The sequence below is a fragment of the Urocampus carinirostris genome, chromosome 8, assembly GCF_059441175.1.
Source record: "Urocampus carinirostris isolate Australia breed hairy pipefish chromosome 8, RoL_Ucar_1.0, whole genome shotgun sequence".
NCBI lineage: Eukaryota > Metazoa > Chordata > Actinopteri > Syngnathiformes > Syngnathidae > Urocampus > Urocampus carinirostris.
This window is the reverse complement of record NC_142356.1, coordinates 18,576,539-18,602,571: the sequence shown is the minus strand read 5'-3', so window position 1 is coordinate 18,602,571 and position 26,033 is coordinate 18,576,539. Positions and strand designations below refer to the sequence as shown.

Genomic DNA, 26,033 nt, shown 5'->3' with positions numbered 1-26,033 from the left:
CAAACAGTAAGGTGCACTACTTTATTATTTGACGCTGAAACGTATCAAACCGAAAGGCACAAAAATAACTCTTATTTACACCTGTTTAAAAGAAAAGAGCAGCTTTTAAAAGACACTTGGCCGATATTTGGAACAACGCTTTTTCCTCACAACTACAGCGACTAAAAGCCTATAAACCGCATCATCCCCCACGACTACTGAAGGACTGACATCTTGAAGCAGCGGCTTTGACTACAACATCGAAACCGGTGACTCTGAACACTCGCAAGCGATTGGATGGAAAATCCCAGTGTGAAGACCTTTAAGGACCAGTGGAGGCAAGTCAGGTGGAGGACTCCGGTACAATCGCAGGGCTGGGGAGGAGCAGATGAAACCGGTTAGGGAAATTTACATTTTTTGAATTGAGCATGCATGGGTCAAGATAGATATTTGGTTTCATAACTACCGTATTTTCACGATTATAAGGCGCACTAAAAGCCTTTAATTTTTTCAAAAGCTGAGCATTATATATGGATCAATATTGAAACGTAAGGTTTCGCAACAATGGCAAGCAGCCGCTGACTCGATTTTCCCTCATAGCAGTAGTCTGCGGTGCATGCTGGGATATATATACACTGGCATTTCATTTCCTAACCTATGTATCAATCATCATTTGAATCGGTCACTGTTGGCTAAAGTTACTTGGAGGTAGAGGAGGCTTGTCCTTTTCAGCATTTACAGGCTCGTGGTAAAACGGCATAAAACAAAGCCTGCAATTGGTCGAAAAATATGTGAATTACAAGTTAGGTTGCCCTACGGCCAGGAGATTTTTTTTTAACTAGTCTGTATTTGTAAACAGGAATTATGGGGCTAAACAGACAGCTAACTACAAGGAACGTCTATCGATGCAGATACGCCTCGCGGATTTTTTCTTATTTGTCGGCATTGCGTGTTTTGGAGTATGTAAATATTTTACACGGTTGGATTTACTACACTCAGGGATGTAAGAGGACCATGGTTGCGTATTATATTGAATGTGACGGCTGCAAGATGACTTTGGTGAGATACCCCAGCTTTATATTTTCCCAGTATCTTGTTTCAGACTGATCTTGATGTTTCTGTGGTGACTCTATTTTTAAATTAAATTCAATTCAAAGTGTTTATTGTCATATGCACAGTAAAGAACCACGTTTCCCTGCACAATGAAATTCGGACTTTGCTGTCCACACAGTTACCAGCGAAAAACAAAAGGGAAATTAAGAAATGGTCTGCATTTTTTGAATCCCAAGAGTTTAACCTTCCTAATGATATGTGAAAAAACACATATGAGTGATTGAGAAATGTTTTTGCTTCTTTGCGTGCAGTCGGAATGTTAAGGGGTTAATAAGTTTGACTGAACTATCTGACTGTTTTGTTGACGTTCCCACCGTAGCGCCTTATAGTCCGGTGCGCCTTATGTATGGAAAATATAGGACGAAAAACTCTTTTTGTGTGGTGCGCCTTATAGTGCAGAAAATACGGTAACTAACCCATAAATGCCAACCTTTTGACATGAAAAAGAGGTAGATGTCATCGCGCACTCATATTTATGCGCGAAACATGATCAGTCTCCAGAAAATTCAAAAAAGCGTGTGCTTGCTCAAAAGTGGCAAACTTTTACCTAAATGGAAATCTAATGCGATCGTTGGAGCGGTTGTTAAAAAGTCTCTCTTTGAGAAAAAGCGGCCTTAGATTTAAACATTAGTTTCGAGTTTACATTTTAGAAAGCGGTAGAATAAAAAAAACCCATCTGTAGATGTTATTAAATGGAGAAAAGAAGGTTTCCAACACAGAATGTCGTGTTGGTGAGTATAAGCGCTCGTCTTGGGATCAAGAGGACGCAGGTTCGATTCCCGACTCCTCGTTATATGTCGAAGCGTCCTCGGGCAAGACACTGAATCCCTAATGCCCTCGAAAATGGGTAAGTGTGAAGCACATTGTAAAGCGCTTTGGGAAGTCTTCAGTTACTTAAAAAGCGCTATATAAATGCAGACCATTTACATTTAACATGTAAAGATCCGTCTCCGAAGAAAAACATGAAGTTGAATCTCTAGACTAGGACCTAGAAAGGTCATTGTAGGACTTTAAATACCCGAGAAATATGTTGTGCAGGTTAGAAACCTGCTGACATTAACTAAATATTTCATCTGGTGTGTGGATTTTACTAAAGACAACAAAAACCTGACAAATACTGCCAGGAAGCAGAAATTCTAACCATTTGAAGAATTTCCAGTCCAATTGTTATGTAAACATGCAATCTGTTGGATGTTACACCTATAATTCATTTAATAAATGGGTGCAATTGAATAAAAACATTAAGTTTTAAAAATTGATCATAAAAGTTGGCAAATTGTCAAATGGATGAGTTGTATTCCTTCATGAAATTAATCCATTCTTTGTTGCTTTTGGAATAAAATTTTGGTTTTTATAGAATACATTCATATTTTTTCCATTATCATTTATTTTACTAGTAGTCTGATTGATGTACAAATAAAACATTTTGCCGATGTGTGAACCTAATTTAATAACTCATAATTTGGTACATATGTTTTTAAAAAGCATTTTTTTGGTCGTTTTTACACATAAATGTTTTGGCGGCTTGGTAAAAATAATTTTGTGGTTGGTGTACCGTTTAGAATTAATAACCAATAACTTCTTTTTGCACAATGCCAATTTGAATTGAAAGGGACAGTGTGTATTATTTAACCACTAGATGTCGCCTTACTGTGTAGGGCAACTAAAAACGAGTGCTAAAAAGCTCAAAGGAGAATACAAACTACAGAGACTTAGTGACCAAACTGCACCATTTTTTTGCCCAGGCTTTCGCAAGATTTTCGTTTTTTTTTCACGTACCCGTAGTAGCAAAATGGCAGACAATTATCTCTTCTAGCTGAGGCATGTTGAAATGAATGAAAATCAATATTTTCTAAATGAAGTTTTTAGACTACTAGGAGATGCTAAATAAAACACAATGTCCCTTTACTTTCAAAGAGGTGATTTAAAGGGACAATGTGTAAAAAATAGTATCATTTAACAGTGGATATAACATAGTTAATGAGAAAACTCATAATAATATGATCATAGATCAATTTCTTTAAGGTCCTCCTTTTCACTATGTTTTTTCCCTAAATAATACACACTGTCCCTTTAAATTCTATTAGAAAAAAAAAAACCTTTAATTTTCAATTAACAAAATGCTCAATAAATACAATAATAGAATAATTTGGAGCCATAATTTCGCATGACAATAATAATATATATACATATAGAGATCAACATCTTAACTCAGTATACCTATTCACCTATATCTATTCAATGTTTTTATTGTTTTATTCCGAGGTGGCTACCTGAGGTTCTCCCCCGTTCTTGCATCTTCAGGTGTCTCCTGCTTGTGTTCCTCGGTGCTGGGATCCCCTTCTCCTCCCTTGTCTACAAGGTAAGAGCACACACAATCTCAGATCTGCAAAAACCGCAGAGAAGACTACGCAGCATGTGATGACACGCGTCTTTACCCTGGACTGCGGTGAGATAATCCCAATTTTTCACCCCATTTTACACGCCTTCCATTGAGAAAGGAACCTTTTCACGCAAACGCTCATCCCGTCCTACGAGATGCTCGAATTCAGGATGTGGTGTGTGTCCCCCCCCTTCTCGAGAGATCCTGTGACCTGCCGAGTAGCGCCGTAGTACGCGGAGCAGGAATGCAGTTCCCAAGAGGCCGCCGGGTTTGGATTCATTTAGCTGGCGGTTTGATTCTCGTCAGTCAGAACGTCAAGTGACTAGGTCTGAAGTTTTAGTGTGGCTCCCACACGCGATCATAAACTCATAAACTTCCTAATGAATAATAGCAAATTTTCTGTCGAGGCAGTGTTGGGCACGAATCTAAAATAGAATAGAATATGCCTTTATTGTCATTGTTACAACATGGGATATATTGTGACAACGAAATTGGACGACTCCAGTTCCACATTTTACAGTGAGGATAAGGAAACAAAGAGATAAAGGAACAAAGAAGATGTTTTAACTGTCTTTGTTGTATAGGCTTTGTTTCCTCCGGAGCGTGGTGGTGGTGGTGGGGGGGGGGGGGGGGTATGAGGGGGATGAGGGACAAACAGAGATGGGGGATCCAACTGGATGTTTGATTTTACTGTACACAGGGTCCAGTGGTTTATTCCCTAATTGCTCAGTCCACGTAATGAATGGATTTGGGAAGTACAGTCCATAAATAGAATAGAATAGAATAGAATATACCTTTATTGTCATTGTTAGAAAATGGGTTAACATATTGTGACAACGAAATTGGGCATGACACTCCAGTTTTACACATTCACAGTGAGGTATGAGCCAAGAAGATAAAGGAACAAAGGAAGATAAGGTTATAAAACAAGGGGGATAAGGCTATAGTTATAATTTACATGGTGTTTACACAAGAAATGTCGGCATGTGGGATGTTACATGCAGTGTTGTCGTGATACCATTGGTATCGTAAGGGTTGTGCAATATTGCATTTGGTGCAAAGTCATCATAGTGCAAAAAATAGTCAGCATATGCATTGGTGCAAACATAGACATCATAGTGCAGAAAAAGGAAATGGTCAGACATGGTGCAAGGTGAGCAGTAAACGTAGTGCAGTCAACATGTGCAAGAACATAGACATGAGTACCATTATATTCGTATGAGGTAGTGTTGGCACGAGTTTTCAGTTTTTTTTGTGCGGTGTCTGTTTTGAGCAGTGAACAAACATAGTGCAGACAGCATGTACGGGAGTACCATTTTACATTCGTGTGAGGTAGTTTTTTGCAACAGTTTTCAGTTTTTTTGTGCGGTGTCTGTTTAGGGTGGTAATGGCTGTGGGGAAGAAACTGTCCGATTAAAGTAAAATAAAGTAATTAGTTAGGGTTATAGTTACTACTTGTACCAAAAAAATAATTGAGTTAGAAACAATTACCAGGGAAAAGTAACTATTTCCTATACAGTGGTACCCCGGTCCTGTTAAAAAAATGTGCGCAAAAAATGTTTTGCTGCTCGACACGGAATTCGGTGCCCAACCGAAAATAGCCTAGTCAAAATAGCCGAAAATAGTCAAAACGAATGAGATTTGGCGCCTAACAAGTGGAGCCGAGATGCATTCGGTGGGACAAGTTATCCTAGCTTTACCGCCACTTCTATCCGGACTGTCAATAAGTGAAGGGGTACGTCATTTTCAAAGTTTGTACTTTTACGTTGCTTTTGAACATGGGTCCCAATAACAACAGTGATAAAGGGAAGGAACATTTTTAATGACAATGTCATGTCGCACTTTAGAATAATCGTGCAAAAGAGGAAGAATTAGCTGACAATGGACAGGTTTCCTAATAAAAGAGAAGAGGAGGGCTAAGCAGTAACCTTTCCACACACATTCCTGTATGCCATCACACCACAGTTCAAAGGTATGTAACCGATACAAAATAGTTTATATTTCTTCTTTTTTTATGTTTGTTATATATTTTGTACACATTTATGGTCATAATATTGTTTGGATACACATTTTCTTATTATTTTAGTTATTTGTTTTATGGGTGGAACGGATTAAAATACTTACCATTGTTTCCAATGGGAAAAAAAGATTCGGTACTCAACCAAATCGGAAATCAACCAACAACCAGGAAGGCATTATGGTTGAGGACCTGAGGTACCACTGTACTTAAAAAAAGGTTGTTATATGTAAAATAATTTAAAATTTTCTGAGCAGTATTGGAGTCAGTTAAATAGAGAAAAGACAGGTAGTTGTGTTATTGAACCCTGTAATATTTATTGCACGTCCAGAGGAAAATATTTATCTGACACTTGAACTGTAAAAAACAGTTAACAATATAAAATAACAATCAGCAGTACATACGCTGCCCTACATACGAACGATTGTTCGTAAGTTGAATTTGTACGTAAGTAGCTTCGGTGCTATATTTTGTATGGTTATGGTTTATATAAGTATGCTTAAGCCTTGTATGAGAAACCTGTATTGTTTTGTACTAAAAAAACATTTCATAAAATAATATCCTCTACATAGATAACTTTATTTAAGTTTAACTTACTTTTAGAAGCTGGACTTCAAGGGGTTAGGCTACTTCCTCCTCCGTGGTAGAAAGTGGCCGAAAAAAGTGATCCAACCATTTTCTCAACCGGATCAAGTTTTCTTATTCCACTTTCATTTCAAAAGAAACGGCTCGCCTCTTCTTTAGACTTTACACCAACCATATTGTAATAAATAAAAATGTCAACGTTGTGGCTGTGGAATGGTCTGCCCTCTGAGATTCGATCTGCAACCTCAGTGGAACTAATCTAGGCTTAAAACATTTCATGTTGAAAATATCTGTGTATTATTTGTTATCGCAACATCCGGTGCAGCCTGGTCATCCTGGAAGGGGGAGGACCTCGTGTGAAGCCCCTTCTCAAGGTTTCTTCATTTTCCTCATATTGAGGTTTTTGAGTTTTTCCTTGCCCTCATGTAGGTTTCAGACCAGGGGATTGTGTAATAATAGTCTGTAGTTTGGAATAATCTGTGATCTGTGCAGCCCTTTGAGACTCTTTGTGATAAAGGGCTATACAAATAAACATGACTTGACTTCTGAAGTGATAATTAAAGCCCCAGTGTTTACTATTTGAACACTAGATGGCACTGTATTGTCTAAAAACAATAGCACTATTTTTCTATGCTGCAGTTCATTAATTGCTTTCGTGCTCTTCCGATCAAATGATGAATAAGATGTAGGTTGTTTTCATGATATCCCAAAAAAATGAAAGTTACGTTTACCCATTAGCAAAAGATAGCACCTACCCGTCCCCGCGTTATTTTCCTGCGCCTGTTCAGCTTTCCTCAACGTTCCTTTCTTAGCTTCTTCGTGCTGCCGCTGCTCCGCTAAGGACCTGTTCAGGACCTTGCTGAGCATGCACTCGCCCTCGCCCACCAGGAACATACTCTTGAACTTGTTGTACAGCATGCTAGCCTTGTCCATCACGTCTTGACTGGCTTTAAACCTGCGGATCTGTAAAAGGACAAACGTGGCGTCGGGAGTCGAGTCCGTGATTTTTCAAGGAGAGCATGTCTTACCTTCTTGAGCGTGGCGATGAGTTCGTTTTGCTTCTGCAAGTGCTGAGTGGTCACCTGAAGGGTGCTTATCTCATCCAGGGCGTCCAGGCACTTCTTCACATCCTTGACACATGCAATCACACGCTATTACGAGTCATCAACCCTGTATGCATGTACGGTGCCATCAAGTCATTTAATGTGGGGATTAGGAATGGGCGATATAATAATTAGATCGTGAAGGACTTATAGCAGGGGTGGGCAGAGTACGGCCTGACAAGCTTTTTAAACCAGCCCCTTAAACAAAAATGGTAAAAATATAACAGCAATACAAAGTACCGGCACTAAAAAGTACTACTAATAAAAAATGTTGTTTTGTCCCCAGTGTCCCCTGATGTTATTAATCATGTATTTTATCAAGCAGGATATTTAGAAAATGTCGTGCAAAAACACTTTTGTAGTCATCAAATGTAGTTCTTAAAAAAGGGGCATATTTCCTTTCGGTCAGTGTTTCAAAACAAATTTTACGAATTTAATCAATTTATAAGCAGATGTAGATGTCTTCATGTATATTTATACAAAAATGCATATGAGAACAATTGGATAGGCTAACATTATATTTTTCTTAATTTTTCTCTTCCTAGCCCAGCCCTTCTGCCCTATTTCTGAACCCAAAGTGGTCCATAACTCAAGGTGAAGCTGACATGATGATCTGTCATCTTGCTAATACGGGCAGCCCAAAAACCTCACGAAAGGCTGGGCAACAAAAAATAAGAAGAAAAACAGTGTGGTTTGGTCTCTTTGAGTCTCCATAGTTTGTATTCTTCCTTGTGATTTTTACTGCTAAATATTTTTGCAACTAATGCCAAATTCACAGATCTTCACTACTAATGCTAGCATTGTGGATACGCATGCTATGGCTAATGTATTTGCATCAATGGCTTATGTCTATTGGTGTTACATTGGTTAGGAAAATTACAATGTTTAAATCAAACACTGTCACGAAAGTAAAAACATTGCCTAAAATGTCACATTTTCTTCTTCTTGTGAAACATGGACAGGAAAATGGTCAGAATTGTGCTAATTAGTAGCGAAAAAAATAAAAAAATAAAAAAAAATAAACCTTAAATAATTGATGAAAAAAAGATCTCACCTCATCTCATCTCAAAATAAGTACAGTAGATATTTTTGCCATATCGCCTGGCCAAAAATTGGTACAGATAATAATTCTTACTCTTATTAGAAGAATTCTTTAATTCTGACTTTGGCTACATTATACAGACGCTCCCCTACTTACGACCATTCAACTTACAAAAAACGGTAGATACAACATTTTTTTCGGGATGACGAAAAATATCCGGACATTGCTGTAAGTTAGATTTTGTATTTGTGTGCACCCTTTTCAGAGTACAAGACATTATTGTAGTGCTCCTTTCTATGAGAGGTCACCCAGCATCCACCCCGAAGAAGAAATCTGCTTCCTCTTCCTAGTTAGTGTGTAAACATTCTATATGGTCTATAATATGTCTATACTATCTGTAGCGCGCTAAGATTTTTATTGTTTAATATATCGTGGATCCATTCAATATGGTTGGTGTAAAGAAGAAGCGAGCCGATTCTTTTGAAACAAAAGTGGAATAAGAAAGCTTGATGCGGTTGAGAAAATGGTCGGAACGCATTTGTTCGGCCACTATTTACCACGGAAGAGGACATCTTGAAGCTTATCTTCCAAAAGTACGTTATAAGTAACTATATCTTTATAGAGCAAATTATTTTATTAAAACGTCTAATTTTTAGTACAACACATTACAGGTTATTTATACAAGCCTTAAACATACTTATATAAACCTATAACATACATTCCATACAAAATATAGCACTGAAGCAACTTACGAACGAAATTCAACCTATGAACGATCGTCCGAAACGTATTCTTAAGTCTGGGAGCGTCTGTAGCCTGTCAAGAGAATTTTTACCATACAAAATGAATCAGAAGAACGATTTGTTCATTTTTTAATAAATTTTCTACATGCAGTGTCCATGGAATCTTTTAATTGAGAGGATAGAAGCCCCTGGCTCAAAGTGAACCCTTCTCACTTTTACACCTCTTAAGTGACTCACTTGAGACTTATATCAGGAAGAAAAACCGAAAAGAGAACTCACGGGGTTGTCTATCTTCAACGATATCTTGATTTCACTGTGAAGACGCTGCAGCTTCACATCCGTGGAAATTTCTGTGAAGGAAGAAGCCCACTTCAATGGGGGCGTTCGAGGACTTCCGAAAAGCAGATGAAGGTGTTTTAACAGGAAAACAGAAATAATCGCAATTTCATGAAAAGGGAATCGTGGAATAGGTGTTTATTTATTCATTGAAAGGAAGGAATTAAGGAAGGAAGGAAGCACATGATAGTATCGGGAGGTAAACCCAAGTTGGAATATCTCACCCTTCTTCTTGGCCCCGGACCGTTCATCAGCCTTCTTGGGGTCATCTTTGGTAGATCTGTTTGGAGTAACGATGGATAATTGGAAATATCATACTTTGTTTGACACTATAAATTAAAAACAGGATGGCCCAAAGTATATTTTGTAATAAAGTGGTCAGAGACAGCCTTACACTTAAATTTTCCCAACCATTTTTTGATACGGGAACACCTTTTTGTTAAAGATTTTGAGGCAAACAGTCCGTCAAAATGTTTTTGAAAATAAATGAAAAGAAAAAACTATTCAACAACCACAAAAACGCTGAAACAAGCAATAAGTCACTCTCCACTTCTACTGAACAGCTTTGCTAAAAAAAAAAAAAAAAAAAAGATAGGCGCGTTGGAAAAAGAGGCGTGATAGAAAAAAAAGCATAAAGGCTGTTTGAACTCAGGCATTGTTAATATATACTTAAGAGAAAATGTACTTTCAACTTCTTTAGGGATACTCCAAATGACACACCTCACCTTTATATTAGGGGTCTTCCACTAATCACTGAGAACCTAGCTGATACATAGAGAAATGAACACACCTGGGTGTACTTCGTGTAGCTTCCTGGTGTTTTGAGAAACGTTTTGAGTCATTTTTCTCATAGTTTGATAGAAAGCGGTTTAATCACATTTTATGTAAACTCGTGCAGAAAACGATAAGAAAAATTTCTCTGTTGAATAGCTGACACATAAACAGCACAACAGTGCCCTATTCTTAATATAGACGCTGCCCAACTTACGAACGAGATAGGTCCATGACGATCGTTCGGAAATTGAATGTTTGGAATTTGCTTCAGTGCTATATTTTGAATGTTTAAGGTTTATATAAGTGCGTTAAAGGTGTGTATAAGTAACCTGTATTATTTTGTACTAATAAATAAACATTTCATAAAATAATATGCTCTATAAAGATAAATAAAGTTGAGTTTAACTTACTTCTGGAAGATGAGCTTCAAGAGTTAGGCTACTTCCTCCTGCGTGGTAAAAAGTGTCCGAAAAAAAGCAATCCAACCATCAAGCTTTCTTATTCCACTTTCATTTCAAATGAAACGGCTCGTCTCTCCTTTACACTTTGCACCAACCATATTGAATGGATGTACGAGACAATAAACAATAAAAATGTCAAATTTCTTAGCGCGCTGGAGATACAGTGTAGTGTGTTTACACACGAACTAGGAAGAGGAAGCCGGATTTCTTCTTCGGGGTGGATGCTGGGCGACTTCTCACTGTCCTACTGTCCTCTACTCGGAAAAAGGTGCACAGAATACAAAATCTAACTTTCAGCAATGTCCGGGTATTTTTCGACATCCTGAAAAAAATGTTTCTGTCTACCGTTTTTTTTGTGAGTCGAATGTAAGTAGGGGAGCGTCTATATATATCCTTTTTGAGACTTTGTGTGATTAAGGTCTATAAAGATAAACATGACATGACTTAAAGCAGGGGTCTCCAACCTTTTTCAAGCCGAGAGCTACTTTTTGTTGCTAATTAGCGCAAAGGACACCCAGTTTGATATGCATTTCCAAAATAAAAATGTATCATGTTGTTACTATGTTATTACCTGGTTAATTATTGGAAGTCGGGTTAAATAGACTCAGTTGACCATTAGAAACAGAATTTTACTAGAAAATAATGACCCAGCACTGGTGAGCTAAATTCAGAACAGGACCTCAGCTGTTTCAGGGTTCCTACAGCTTAAGGTAAGTTAAATTTAAGACCTTTAAAATGCCTTTTATAATCGAATTTACGACAAAGTTCATGAAAAAAAACAAAAACACAAATATTTCCTACACATAATACATCGTGCCTCGTCTGAATTACCTGGCAGAGTTTTAAACCATTGTGAAAAACGTTGGTCAGACAGCCACCTCTCATTTAACATTTACTTTCACATCCTCTAAAATAAATATCTCTGTCAGAAGATGGAATGTGTATTGTGGTTAGACCCAAGACTGCGAAGTCTGCTCTGAAAGACCCGACTGAAACCACATTACCGTTTTGATAGTTCCGACAGCGTGGTCACGCCATGTTACCATATAAGTGAATCGGTGAAATTGTGCTCACATTTTTAAGATATTATAAAACTGGACTTAAGACATTTTAATGTCAATTAAGGCCCTATTTAAATGCCTTTTAAGGAATTTTCAAGGATCCGCGGAAACCCTGTATCCTTAGGGGGCACCACGTTCCCTGCCCTAAAGTCACTCAGATAACAATCTCACTGTTTTTAATCCAATATGGCAGTCGCTTAAAAAGTCACATGACCCAAGAAAACCTCTTACTCTGCTATACTGCAAGTCAGACGGTAACTAAATGAGCGTTTTTGTGCGACAACGTATTCTTACGCTCAAGGCAAAGTCCTAGAAAAGCCGTTTTGTCGGGACCGCAGCAAACCATGACATTTGCGTAGTGTGATGAAAATATTTTTACGCTCAATAGCATAAGCGTGACTGCTCATCTCTCTGAGCTGATCCAATGAGGTTCGTATACTTTTTTTTAATGGCCAAATTCAAGCACTTTTTAGGGAATTTCAAAAACAATTTTACAATTTTTCCAGTACCATTATAAGAAGAAATCCTGTGTGAATCATATATTTTGCTAAGCCACATATATATTTGCGATTGACATATGCGATTTTTAATCTTGCATGTGCCTTTATCAAGACATAAGTAAATCGCGAATATATTTGTAAATCTGAATAATACACGTGTAAATATTTTTGACACAAATCTCTCCCCAGATAGGGGTTGGGTAGAAATAACAGTAATATGTACAGACGCTCCCCTACTTACGACCAATCGACTTACGTAAAACGGTAGATACGAACATTTTTTTCGGGATGTCGAAAAATATCCGGAAATTGCTGTAAGTTTGTATTGTGTGCACCTTTTTCCGAGTAAAGGACATGACTGTAGTGCTTCTTTTCGCCGCTACCAGCATGTGGCGCTGTGAGAGGTCACTCAGCATCCACATCGAAGAAGAAATCCGCTTCATCTTTAGAGTTTGTGTGTCAACATTATATACTATAAGATGTTTTTATTGTTTATTATCTCGTGCATCCATTCAATATGGTTGGTGTAAAGTGTAAAGAAGAGGCGAGCCATTTCTTTTGAAATGAAAGTGGAATAAGAAAGCTTGATGCGGTTGAGAAAATGGTCGTAACGCTTTTTTTCTGCCACTTTTTAACACGGAGGAGGACCTCTTGAAGCCTATCTTCCAAAAGTAAGTTAAACTCAACTCTATTTTCATGGAGCATATTATTTTATGAAATTTTGATTTTTTTTTAGTACACAACAATACAGGTTACTTATACAAGCCTTAGACATACTTATATAAACCTTAAACACACAAAATATAGCACTGAAGCAACTTACGGACAAATTCAAGTTACGAACCATCGCCCGGGACCATCTCGTTCGTAAGTAGGGCAGCGTCTGTGGCTTACATTTTCCGTGGCCTGAGGTTTTTCCCATTACACTGAGAAACGCAACCTTAATATTTTTGCATGGCTCATAATAAATGTCCATAAATGATTAATTCCTAAAATTACTACATTTTGTGCAGGCTTGGGGAGTAACGGAATAGATGGAACGGCAAAAATGATGTTGGCAAGCTGTTTGGATTTATTTTCATTTTGTTTCTGTCGCATTTTATGTTAGTTTTGCCGGAGATCAAAGCCAGGAGAGGAAGCTTACCACGTGTTGTGAGTCATAATTTTATTCATATTTAGTTTCTTTTGTCTTTTATTAGCATATTTGGTATTGGAGTAATCCAAAAGTAATTGAAAGTAATCCAGTTAAAGTAACCCTACCCAACCCTGCATACAAAGTAATTCCAGCTGTAGTTAATCACAAAGAAGAAATGCAATGGCAAACGCCAAGCCACCATAAAGCAGTGTAGATGTAAAAAATAAGCAGACTTGAGAAATTTGGCGACAATTACAAACAATTACAAGCACTTCACCCAAAATTCAAGAACTTTTCAATCCTTTAAAACGCAACACTAAAATTCAAGCATTTTCAAGGATTTAAAGCACCAATAAGAAACCTGAACTAAACTGAGCACTTACTCTTCTTTTCGACGCCGTCCGTCCTTCTCCACATCTGCATTTTGATGTTTCTTCCTCCCTTTGTTTTTCTAGACACAAAAAAAACAGTGTTCGACATGCCTCAAGAAATAACGGTTATGCTCATAGAACACACAAAATGATCTCTTCTGAGTATGGTGAGGATCAATAGTGAATAGACAAAGTTGACAAACACCTGTGACAATCCCAGATTTCTGTGGTATAGACAACAAATACCTTAATTTAAAAGTTGCATGCACTAATTTAAGAAGGGAACTTTGACTGTAAAACTCCTTTGCCACTGGCCTTGTTTCTCAGTTGTTTACGTTACATGTTTTCAGAGGATGTGACAATTCGGGATGGTGATTACAAAGACGAGCACGTGTTTACAACTGCACCAAAATAAAACGTGAATGAGGGCTGTGTCGCGTAAAATCTAAGAGCTTTATTTCTAGATGACAGCATGAGTCCTACCTTACTGTGAAGAATAGTGCCAGATTGTATCATAGATATGTCTTTTTGCGTTGTTGTCATTGGTAGTTGCTGTGGTATTCGACCAAATTGTATACGCTTGTTATCGCTCCTCGAGGACTAAAGGAAATTAAATGAAGTGTAGCGTTATTGCTAGATAACTTCCACTGCTATTCAATTTGGATATACAAATTGAGGACATGATTTGTGGGTGAAGAGGTTAAAATAAAGCGAGTATATTGTAAATATTCAATATACAGTGCCTTGCAAAAGTATTGCCCCACCAACAACGTTGATGTTGCCATATGTTAGGCTTCAAACCTATATATAACTATTATTTTATGAGAATCAACAACATCTGCGACACAGTGGTAAAAAGAAACCAAATGTTTCAAACATTTTATGTAGTGCTAACACACACACACACACACGCACACACACACACACAAAAAAAGATAAATAGGCCTTGTAAAAATATTGTCCCCCTTTGAGTTAATACTTGTACAACGTCCTTATGCTGTGATCATAATTACAAGTATATTTGGGTATGTCTCAGGAAGTTGTGCACCTTTTGAAACAAATATTTCCCCATTCTGCCTAACAAAACACAGCTCACAAAAACAGCTCACGTTCTTTAAAGTTGATGGTGATCGTTTGTGCAAAGCCTTTATCAGATCTTTCCACAAGTGCTCTATAACATTGAGGTCTGGACTCTGGCTTGGTCATTTTAACGCCTTTATATTGTTAGCTTTAAACTATTTTATTGTAGATTTTGCTTTATGTTTAGGGTCGTTGTCCTGTTGGAAGGTGAACCTGAGCTTCATTCTCAGGTCTTTCGCAGACTAACAGATTTTCTGCCAGAATTGCCCAGTCTTCGGTTCCACCCATCGTCTCATCAACTCTAACAGTCCCTGCTGAAGAAAAGCAACCCAAGATCATGAGGCTGCCACCACCATGTTTGACAGTGGGGTTAATGTTTTTAGGATGATTTGCAATGTTACCCTTACGCCAAATGTAACGCTTTGCATCCAGACAAAAACGTACAATTTTGGCCTCACTTGACCAGAGCAACCCCCCATGTGGTTTCTTGCAAATGCCAAACCGGCCTTTTTAATAGTATTCTTTCAAAAAAAAGCTTTCTTCTTGCAATAAAAGGCAGCATTATGCAGCGTACAACTAATAATTGTCTTATGCACAGATTGTCCCACTCCAGCTGTGCATGCCTGCAGGCAGTCTAATATGTAAATGATCGTCGAGGTTGCTTCTCTGATTAGTTTTGCCCTTGTTTGGCTCCAAAGTTTAGAGAGACAGCCAGGTCTTGGTAGGTTTGCAGTGGTTTTATGCTCTGTCCATTTTGATATTATTGTCCGGGAGATGTCTAAATGTTGCAAAATCTCCTCGAATCCCATTCCTGCTTTGAAATTTTCCAAAACCTTTTCCTGGACAAGCCTGGTGTGTTGTTTGTTCTTCATAATGCTGTATGTTCTTCAGTGGCCCATTTCATAGACCTGTGAGCCCATCCCAGAGCAGTTGGTTTTAACTGAGACTTAAATGACTAACAGTGACAGAGTGCATTAAGTCAACATTAGACTTCTGGAGTCTGGCTGAGCTGAAAGAAAAGGGGGGCAATATTTTTGCAACACGCAGTTTTCAATTTTTTCGTTGTAAATATAAAATGTTGAAATTATTGAAATTGCATCTCAAATGTTGTTGATTCTTGGAATACTTGAATTTTAAGTTTGACGCCTGAAATGTGGCAATATGACAAAAAAATTTGGGTGGTGGTGGTTGCAGGACAGTACTTTCGTTGGACATTGTATTACTCAGCTCAGGGATGCTGCTGGAAATGTGAATTTCCCTTCGGGGATGAATAAAGTATCTATCTATCTATCTATCTATCTATCTATCTATCTATCTATCTATCTACTGTTGTTAAACCTCTTGTTTTCTCCCATTATGTATTATATAAATGCTGGTAAAAAACATGAACTCATTTCTCTTGAAGTGCGTCATAAATGTTTCCAGACCTCACTGAGGTGTTTTTTAGAGGGCATGCGTTGTGGAAAAGACCAGCTTGCTTTTTTCCTCTATGACGCCACGAAAAAATAAGAATAAACGGCACTGTATTTAAAGCAGCAGTGAATAAAATGTAGCAAAAAGGCGACGGCTTGAAATCCGGAATTTACGGTAATCATCTCTATCATTATTTTGATAATCAACATCTGCATTAAATAACACACTCGCCACACTGCCTTGATCATATCAGAAAATAAGCTTCCAGTAGGCTTTTCACAATATCTTTCGGTTTTTCAGAAATCATGAGGTATCTTGTTTACACTCATCTTTTTTTCTTCTTCTTATTATTATTAGAAGAGATGTTTTCACTTTTAATGATCTCACTTGCGATCTCACCCACCTCGTCATCGTCCGAGGCACCCGAGGAGTTTCCATCTTTGGACTGCTTTTTCTTTTTGGCCTCAAGCTCTTTGCCCTCGCCTTCAGTGGCCTTAATGTCCTCCTTCCTTTGTTTGTCCTCCTCGCTGCTTTTGGACTTGTCTTCTGTCACTCTTTTCCTCTTTTTTTCCGATTCAGTGGTCTCCCTGAGGGATAAAAAAAAAAAACACCAATCATTTTATATTTGCGTTAGCTTTGTTCCCATCATCGCAACATTGTGAATATTTGCTCGATGCTGTCCTAATCTGATGCTGAAGTTATAATTCTTGTGTTTGTGACCTCTCGTATCGAATTCTGTAATGTATTGGCTTTCTGATTTAGTTGCTACTGCTTGGAATATACTGGTCAAATAGTGATTTCAAGAGCCAAGAAGAAATCGACATGTTTGAGAGTGTTCCCCATTGAGGCCATGGTGCTGTGGAATACTCTGCCCTGAGATAGGATCTGCCAGGATATTGCACGGTGAACCATTGTGCTGGCACCTTGAGACTTGATGCACACGATCATCTAGAACAGAGGTCGGGAACAATTAGGACCCCAAAAGCCATTAAGCAACATATTTAGATTTTTTTAAGAGTTCCACACCATGTATTTGGAGACAAAATTCTCCGGACAAAATCTAATTCTACAGTGTATCCTATTTCAGTGACGTTTGATGATTTGATGAAACGTATGGAATAATCATGCCAGAGCCGTTGTCCTATTTCAATATAAATACTGCATACCACTTAAAATTTGTCTCCCTCCTATAGATTCTTAAAGGGATTACAAAAGAGCCATCTTTTTCCCAATTAGGCACAGATTGTGTCGTGTTCCATCCCACAATCATGCAGATCCTGTTCAAAATATCCCACGCGCCATTGATCTTGAGGAATTAATTTTTAAAGTAGACAGTTTGATCTAATATCCCCTAAAGCAGTGATATCACCGGATGTGAACTGCAACCAAACCAATGGTGCCGCCTGTTGAAAAACAGACGGCAATTGTAGTAAACAGCTGATGCATACCGCTAATTTTCACATGGAGTACTCTAATTGGAACTTTGCTTACTGTCACGCTGGGGGACTTCTCTTTTGTCTGAGGAGTGTGCTTTGATTTTATCAAGCTGCTGTAAGTTTAGCTGTGGTATTGTACAGTGTGCGTTCCTTTTTTGCCTTTGCCTCCTATAAAGGTATGTGATTGTGACTTTCCTTTTTGTGTTTTTTACAATATTGTCGAAATAGCGGTGGTGTGCGGCTCCCAAAGGCTTCCAGTTATGTTTGATCTAGGTTAGCTTTGCTAGCAGTCAGCTAGCTGGCTTGCCTGCTGCGTTCATTGGTTTTCCTCCTGGCTGGGTTTGTGTTTGTTGCCATTATCATTTTTGTAGTTGGCCCCTTGTTATCCTGGTGGGTGGTTACAGTTTGTTCTGTGGGTTTTCATCATGAAGTGTCTTAACAGTGAACATACATTGTTTAATGAGCTTTCGTATAAAGGATTCTTTAGTGGCATCAGCTGGTGTAAAATTCTGACTGTAAACTGTAGTGAAGATGGAGCTTTATAAATACTGGACCGAACCCTCTCTAATATCAGTGTTGCTTCGGCAGTGTATGTACTGAAATCGTCTCTGTGCATATAAAATCGCAAGAGAGACGACAAAGAGAGAAAAATGTGCATGAGTAAAATTGGGCAGTGAGCCAAAAGTTCCCAATCCCTGATCTAGAACCTGTTGCATCGGTCCAGATTTTAGGACAGAAAGCTGTCAACTGGACTTTTTGCAATGTTATTACCAATATTTAATGTTGATGTTGACTGTGGATTGTCTGTTGTGTCACCCATATCAGGCTTAGCAGCCTGGTCATCCAGGAAGGGCTTTTACTGCATGTGTGACCCCTTTTCAAGGTTTCTTTATTTTTATCATGCAGAGGTTTTTTTTTTTTTTAGTTTTTTCCTGACCTTGTGTAGGTTTCAGATCAGTTGTATTGGTGGTTTGCGCAGCCCTTTGAGACTTTTTGTGATTAAGATCTATACAAAAAACTACCCAAAATTCGGAGAGCGACCTGCTTATAAGGCGCACCCAGTACATTTTAAAGGAAAAAACATTTTGTACATACACATAGCACGTGCCCACATTGAAGCATGAGATATTTACAAAGACAATAATATACGGTATAGGGCAGCACGACGGGGCAGTGGTTAGCGCGTGTGCGGCACAGTTCTAAGGTCTTGGGAACCTCCTGTGTGGGTTCAAATCCAGCTACTGGACTTACTGTGCGGAGTTTGTATGTTCTCCCCGTGCTTGCGTGGGTTTCCTCCAGGCACTCAGTTTTCTTCCCACATTCCAAAGACATGCATTTCAGGTGGATTGGCCAGTCCAAATTGTGAATGAGCGAGTGAGTTGTCTGTCCCTGTGCGCCCTGGCAACCAGTTCAGGGTGTCCCCTGCCCACTGCCCGATGATTGCTGGGATGGGATCCAGCACCCCCCGCGACCCTACTGAGGATAAGCGGTACAGCTAATGAGATGAGATGAGATAATATACGGTACATTAACCCCTTAACGTTCGCACCAGTGGGCTGCCGGACTTTTGATAGACAAATACGCTTCTGTACAATGTCACCACTCACTGAAATAGGTCATGCCGCAAATCATTGGAAAGCTTAAACTTTTGGAATTCAAGATATGACGACCTTTCCCAGACATACTCATCAGAGAAACATCACTATCAGCCTGTAACAAAATACCCGGAAAACTATAAAGCCGGTGTAACTTACCATTATGTCTTCAACCTATAAAGTCTGCGAAATATTCCCAATATGGTAGTTAGCCCTACCCTTTCGATTGACACCTTTTCCATGATGAGGATCTGTTAATGCTAGTTTTATTCATGCACAAAGCGAAAAGTTACATTAAACTTGCATCTTCCTCGACACATATATTCGGACGGCCACGGCGGCTGTTGGAAATAAATGCATAGACTAGCCGCAATCAAGGCTTGTAATACGAACTTTACAGTATGTGACTTGACTGTTTGCACTCACATCTCACTTCCTGATGCTGGCCGGTCCTGATGTTGCAGATGTTTTTCACTTCTGGGCCTCCTTCCTCGTCGTTTAGGGGCCTCGCCGCCTGACACACACACACTTATTAGTTGATTTTACATGGCTTTAAGTATTGCAGGATTGTTTTCTTACCTGGGTATGAACTCACCTGCAGGACTGACTGGACTTGCCGGAGGAGCTTCAGCTCCTTCAACTTCCTGCTCAATCTCATTCTAAATTCAAATAGCAAAAATTTTGTTCAATATTTTTCAGGTGTCATTTGTTGTGTTGATGAAACTCTTACGAACTCTTTAAAAAAAAGCACCTTTCTTTTTCGTCCTCTTTTGGGTTTAGGAGGCTCCACTTGCACAGAGTCCTGTAAAATCAATTTACGTATGAATTTTATTTGACCTATTTACATAAGCCATTGAAGTAGACTAATGCTAAATTAAGTCAAAGTCCATTTTTAAAATTTGTTTTTACAACAGTGACATCTTGTGGCGAGAGTATGACTAGCAACCATTCCAAGTGTAACGACCCTCAATCATGCTCGACACAAGGGTTCACATATTCGATTTATTGCCTTCAGCACGAGGTGATAAAGCTGAAGGTACGGCAAGCGCAGAAGCCCATAAAGTGCCAAACAGAAAAAAGACAGTCGCACACGCCCATGGCTTCACAAATGAATGTGGTACCAGAGTTTTAGCAGTAATGCAACAAAAACACAAATTTTGTGAGAATTAAAAAAAAAAAAAATATCAAAACAATCAAAATTCAACTGTTAAACAGGCTTCAGCAATCCATCGAGTAGATTGGGGGTTCACTGTTTTTTGGGTTTCTTATCCAGTTATTTTCTAAATGTAATGTTTACTTTTGACAAAACAGACTTAATTTCTAATAAAAGTACAGCTAATACTTGAATTTAGATAACAGCTTGTCAGGAGACCCAAGGATGTTACACTTTTTAGGAAACTGGCAATAAAGGGTGCCAAAACAGATATAAACCAAATAAAGATTGAGATTCAAAATAGGAACGCTAGTTTAAAGTATTGAGCTCTAAATGGTGCACAAACTAAAAGTTAAAATGTTGCATGAAGTATTAGGCTAAGTAAAAAGGGATTGAAAATCATACAAACTAAGAAGCAATTACTCCAGAGAAGCCATGCAGGATTTTAAATCAATCACCGTAACAATGATGCCTCAAGAAAATTAAAAAGAAATTATACTGATTTAATTGTAGTAATATAAACACTACTTATTAAAATAAAAAGTTGGTTAGCGAACCCAGACCTGACTATTGACCAACATCTTTAATTCTCCCCCCGATTCCACATAAACTACACCTCCCAGCATGCAAGTACGTACATCCTGTTCCTGAGGGCCCTGCTCAGTAATTGGAGGCCTTTCTTCTTTCTCCTCATTCTCCACTTCTGTTGACTCACTTTCTGGAACCTGAAAAGTTAAAGGGGGTTTGTTCCATTTTGCGGAACCTCAAATTAGTGGATTTGTGGTCCCCTTTTTTGTAGTACAGCTACACAAATTTGATCTAATTCACTATTTTGTTAGTGGGACAGAATATTTAGATCTTTTATTTTAAATAAGAACATGCAACATTTAATCACTCAAACAGAAAGCAATAAAACAAGAAGCTGAGATGAAGCACTAGCATTGTTGATGGAACCAAGAAGATAAATTAATTTAAAACAGAAATAAAACTAGGGCTTACTCCGGCTGACTTTTCTTTCTCACCCGCCTCACCCTCCACTTCCTCTTCAAGTCCAGCATCTGAATCCTTCTCGAGAAATGATTCAGGACAAACCGGCTGTAGAAAGGTAAGGAGATAATCTTGGATACGCAGGAATCAAGTGTTCATGTTTTGCTCACGATGCAGGATGGTAAACCTTGGGTGCCGTTAACTCCACTTTGGGGTTGTTTTCAATTTCCCATAGTCCTTCATTAAAGCCCTTCCTCTTGTTGGGTTTGGCATACTTTTCCTTGTTGGGGTGGTAGGGAAAAATGTCTTTGGGGCCAAGAAAGGCACTGTTAAGAGAATAGTTTAATGATGTTATCCGCTTATTTCTTAAAACAAGTTGTTCTGAATTCATGTACAATATTTACTATATAACCCACATTATAACCACCAGATGTGTATTCTCTTCACACGTTAACCAATTGATCCAGAGCCAATTCTAAGTGATAACTAAAATAAATCAACAAGTTAAATGGCTTTTGTGTCATCGCTCACGTTTCATGAGTTCCGAAAAAGAAGATAGGTAACTTGATGATGGACGGCTTCACGGCGCCATCTGGGACTTCATCTATCTGTAAGCAGAATCACAAAAAATAATTTTTAATTTGTAAAAGACAATGTGTGGAATGCAGTCTCATTTAGAAAAGATTATAATATAAAACCAATGCTAATATGAGCATAAATAAATTTCTTTAAAGTTTGTAGAGAGCCATTGTCTCAGTTTATTATCCAATTACAATCTGATCATCTTCAACATCCTCATTATTGGAAATCTAGCGACATTTTTCAAACAACCACACTTAGGCCTTCTGTGCTTCCATTTAGTGTCGAGTGTACTGAAAAACAGACATTGTGTATTATAATTCATGCGTTTGTTACCTCCCGTCTCGATTACTGTAATGCACTACTCTCCGGTCTCCCGAAGTTCAAAATCAAGAGCCTTCAGATAGTACAAAATGCTGCAGCAAGGCTTTAACTAAGACAAGAAAGTTTGATCACATTACCCCGATTTTAGCTAACCTGCATTGGCTCCCTGTTAGCTTAAGATGTGATTTTAGGGTTCTGTTCGCATTATACAAAATCATGCATGGACTTGCTCCCTCATATCTTTCAGATTTAATTTCCCCGTGTGTTCCGGTCCGGAGCCTTTGTTCTGAAAATGCTGGTCTACTAGTGATCCCAAGAGCAAAGAAGAGATCCACAGGTTCGAGAGCGTTCTCCATCCGGGGACCGGTGCTGTGGAATGCTCTTCCCCCTGAGATCCGATCTGCAACCTCAGTGGAACTGTTTAAATCTAGGCTTAAAACACACTTCTGTTCTATTAGCATATGAATAACCTATATTTTATGTCGACAATAGCTGTGTATAATTTGCTATTGCAACATGCATTGCAGCTTGGTCATCCTGGAAGGGGGATGACCTCATGTGCTGTCCCTTGTCAAGGTTTCTTAATTTTTCTCATGTTGAGGTTTTTGAGTTTTTCATTGCCCTCATGTAGGTTTTAGATCAAGGGATGGTGTAATAATAGACTGTGGTTTGCAAGCATCTGTGGTCTGTGCAGCCCTTTGAGACTCATTGTAATTAAGGGCTATACAAATAAACATGACTTGACACCCCTAGAGAGAAGAAGCTGAGGCATGAAGAAGTAGACAACAATCTAAGTGTCACATTAAAAAAAACAAAAAAAAAAAACGAATGGAATTTAAAACCCAGCCATGGCATACTCTGTGACAACAGTGATGATATTGCACAGAGGTCAAGCACTCAGTTGTGACTTCAACTCTTACATAATAATGTACTGTTATTAAACATGATCATTCTGGAAAAGGGAATTCCACTTGTGAGGCCCCTTCTCAAGGTTTCTTATTTTCCTCCTGCTGAGGTTTTGAATTTTTCCTTTCCCGCATGTTGGTTTGAGATCAGGGGATGTTGTCATTGTAACCTGTGCAGTTATTTCAGACATTTTGTGATTAAGGGCTATACAAATCAATGTGACTTGATCTCTTCAGCTCCAGCCCCAAATCCCCATAGACCCCAGTGCATCCCTGGTGGTCAACCCTCGCTAAGTTGACTTCCGCGGTATCAGCATTGAATACTTACCCTCGCTGGCCAGTGTGGGTAGCCTTTCATTTTTGCAAAAATTAAATCCCCATGCTTCCAGTCTCGGGTCATTTCTGTTGGAAAAAAAAAACAAAATAAAACCAGGAAAACTGTAGCTACTCAACTACAAATGCTGACAAGCAGATACTTTGACCATTTAAACACATATTTTGCATAATTGGTTTGATTTCTTGCGTTTTCATTTCATTTTACATTAAATATCCATACAACATTAAATGAAGACTGAACCGCCATGTAGCATAAATGACTATAAAGTGTAAAGAGCCACTCTTTCCTTAGCTTATGAATCATCAAAACTTTAAGTGACACTGAACCCCTAATGCCCCCGTTAAGCAGGTTGCTGTTGCCGCTATTGGTGTGTCAGTGTGTGTGAAAGGGTAAGTGTGAAGCACATTGTAAAGCTCTTTAGGTCTTCAGTGACTTGAAACGCGCTATGTTAATGCAAACCATTTACCACATGTGTGCCCCTCCCCCTGATCGAGACCATTCTCCATCATTCATTCGACATTACAGTAAAACGATCATAGATTGTGCACAGATGAATGCATTGAATGACTAAAGTACGCAGGTAAGAGGCGGTCACGTGTTTCGATAGCATCTTACGTCAACAAACGTGCTAGCTGCTAGTTAGCAAAAGGTTACGTATTACGATGCAATTCAACACAGTATATTTATAATGAATGAGCCACGCAGAGACTATAATATCATGATTTAAAATTTGGTTATTTACTTGAAATTCGATGTTGCGCAGCCTCTTTCGTTTTCCTCCTCCACCTTCCAAATATGCTCCTTTTCCGCACACAATCCAAACCACGTTTCCCCTCCCGCGCCAGACGTCAACGGGAAGTACCATTGAGACGCACAAATTAGGGGGTGAACTACTACCACCCAAACATATGCTAGCATGTGTGATAGCTTTTGGGGAAAACAAATAAAATAAATGAGTAGTAATATGTATAAAAACGAGGCTGTTGAATTGTTTCGCATAAGTAGGTTTATTTACCCATGTAAATACTAATAGCAAAGTAAAATCACCCTCTAAAGTCGAAAAGGTCACTTTTACTATGGTTGCCTAGAAACATCACACGTTATGACGCCATATGATCACGTCATAAATTCAATACACTTCGCTTCGTTATGTCAAACTAATTTCAATGGAAAACAATCAAACGTTGCAGAATTATTTTATCCAATTAGGCTTTTTTATGTTTTAATTCACTTATTCATTCATTGTTCAACCTCTTATAATCACTAGGAGTTTTAAAAACGATTTAACTGTATTGATTATGTTATATAGCTATTTTGTTGTTTGACGTTTGATGCTCTTTTAAAATCATGAATGTTCAATGGAATATGTTTATGCGCTTTAAAAACTTAACATATGTTTTAAAGGGACACTGTCTAATATACAGACTCAAAGTTGCCTGCCTTTTGCTAAGAACTAAAAAGTAAATAAAGGAAAACGGAAAAATGGAAAGAAACAGAAAAGAAAAAGACAACAAGAATAAAGAAAGAAAGGGGAAAAGGGGAAAACTAAATAAAAAGACAAAAATGGGAAAAACAAAGAAAACAGTAAAAGAAATGAAGGAAAAAACACAAAATTCTAAGGGTATTGAAAAAAAAAAAATAGAAAGGAAAAAAAAGAAAAAAATGAATAACTAAAAAGAAAGAAAAGAAGACAAAATGATACAAAGAAAAACAAGGGAAGAAGCGAGGTAAAAGAAGAACCGAAAGACAAAGGGGAAAAAACAAAAAGGAAAACAGGAAGGCAGTTTTTTAGGGTATTTGTAGCAGCAAGATGACGGCCAATCACGTCAGCTCCCTCTAGTTGAGTCTCATTTCACTTACATAAAAACACATTTCTCAACCAACTACTATTAAAAAAAATGCACTTTTGAATTAATGTATTTTTTCTTATTATTCAGATGAATATTATTTTTTCAGTTTTATTTAATACATGAAGTATTTTTTTCTACTGCAAGGCGCTAAATAATATACACTGACCCTTTAAAACTTACACACATACAATTAAATAAGAAGTATGAAATATGTCATACATTTGGATCTCATGCAACACTTTTGGCCCGGAATGGTATCCGCTATTTTTTCTCCAAGCACTACCATGTAAATATTTTCCCCTATTTATCCATGTATGTATCTAATTTTTCTCTTATCTGTCTTTATTAGGTGTTTATCTTGTCTATCCTGGTGGGCAAACAATTTTCATTACGTCGTGATCACTTAGAATAAAGACTATTCTATTCTATTCTATTTTATTCTATTCTATTCTATTCTATTCTATTCTATTCTATTCTATTCTATTCTATTCTAAAATAAGTCCATCCCGACAGAATACAGTACTCTATTGGGACCATAAGGCGAAGTGCTATAGTGACCTCATGTGGTAAGACTATGAACTTCACGCACGACCATCCCTCTGATGATACAATTTTGCCTACTGGTGAAATACGGAGGAATGATGGTAAATATATTTAAACATGTGGAAAATTACATTCCAGGTCTATCTTTCTCTTTTCACGCCATCTCATCTCATTAGCCGTACCGCTTATCCTCATTAGGGTCGCGGGGCTTTTCACGCCATTACACTA

At 38.2% G+C, this 26,033-nt stretch overlaps 1 protein-coding gene across 2 annotated transcripts; it reads right to left on the bottom strand.

Moving 5' to 3' along the window:
• Nucleotides 1-7: 7 nt before the first annotated feature.
• psip1a (PC4 and SFRS1 interacting protein 1a) lies at nucleotides 8-24,276 on the bottom strand. Of its 2 annotated transcripts, XM_088341843.1 has the most exons (17): nucleotides 24,155-24,276; nucleotides 23,404-23,477; nucleotides 21,799-21,875; nucleotides 21,455-21,593; nucleotides 21,280-21,375; nucleotides 20,919-21,005; nucleotides 19,879-19,929; nucleotides 19,723-19,786; nucleotides 19,554-19,641; nucleotides 16,500-16,683; nucleotides 13,616-13,683; nucleotides 9,526-9,581; nucleotides 9,245-9,315; nucleotides 7,106-7,207; nucleotides 6,833-7,040; nucleotides 3,366-3,447; nucleotides 8-353 (listed from the first exon to the last, which is right to left on the bottom strand). In XM_088341843.1, the coding sequence occupies exons 2-17, from the start codon at nucleotides 23,473-23,475 to the stop codon at nucleotides 323-325; spliced, it is 1,476 nt and encodes a 491-aa protein (XP_088197969.1). In that variant the 5' UTR covers nucleotides 23,476-23,477; nucleotides 24,155-24,276; the 3' UTR covers nucleotides 8-322. The 2 variants fall into 2 exon arrangements, with proteins under 2 accessions (XP_088197969.1, XP_088197970.1); XM_088341844.1 differs by lacking the exon at nucleotides 20,919-21,005.
• Nucleotides 24,277-26,033: the final 1,757 nt, after the last annotated feature.

Excerpts from the sequence above, each read along its gene's own strand:
- psip1a (XM_088341843.1), bottom strand. The coding sequence starts at position 23,475 with ATGACCCGAGACTGGAAGCATGGGGATTTAATTTTTGCAAAAATGAAA. Across the intron at positions 16,684-19,553 it reads CCAGCATCAGGAAGTGAGAT|GGAGACCACTGAATCGGAAA; the intron begins GTGAGTGCAAAC and ends TTTATCCCTCAG. Across the intron at positions 13,684-16,499 it reads GTGCCTCGGACGATGACGAG|AAAAACAAAGGGAGGAAGAA; the intron begins GTGGGTGAGATC and ends TTTTGTGTCTAG.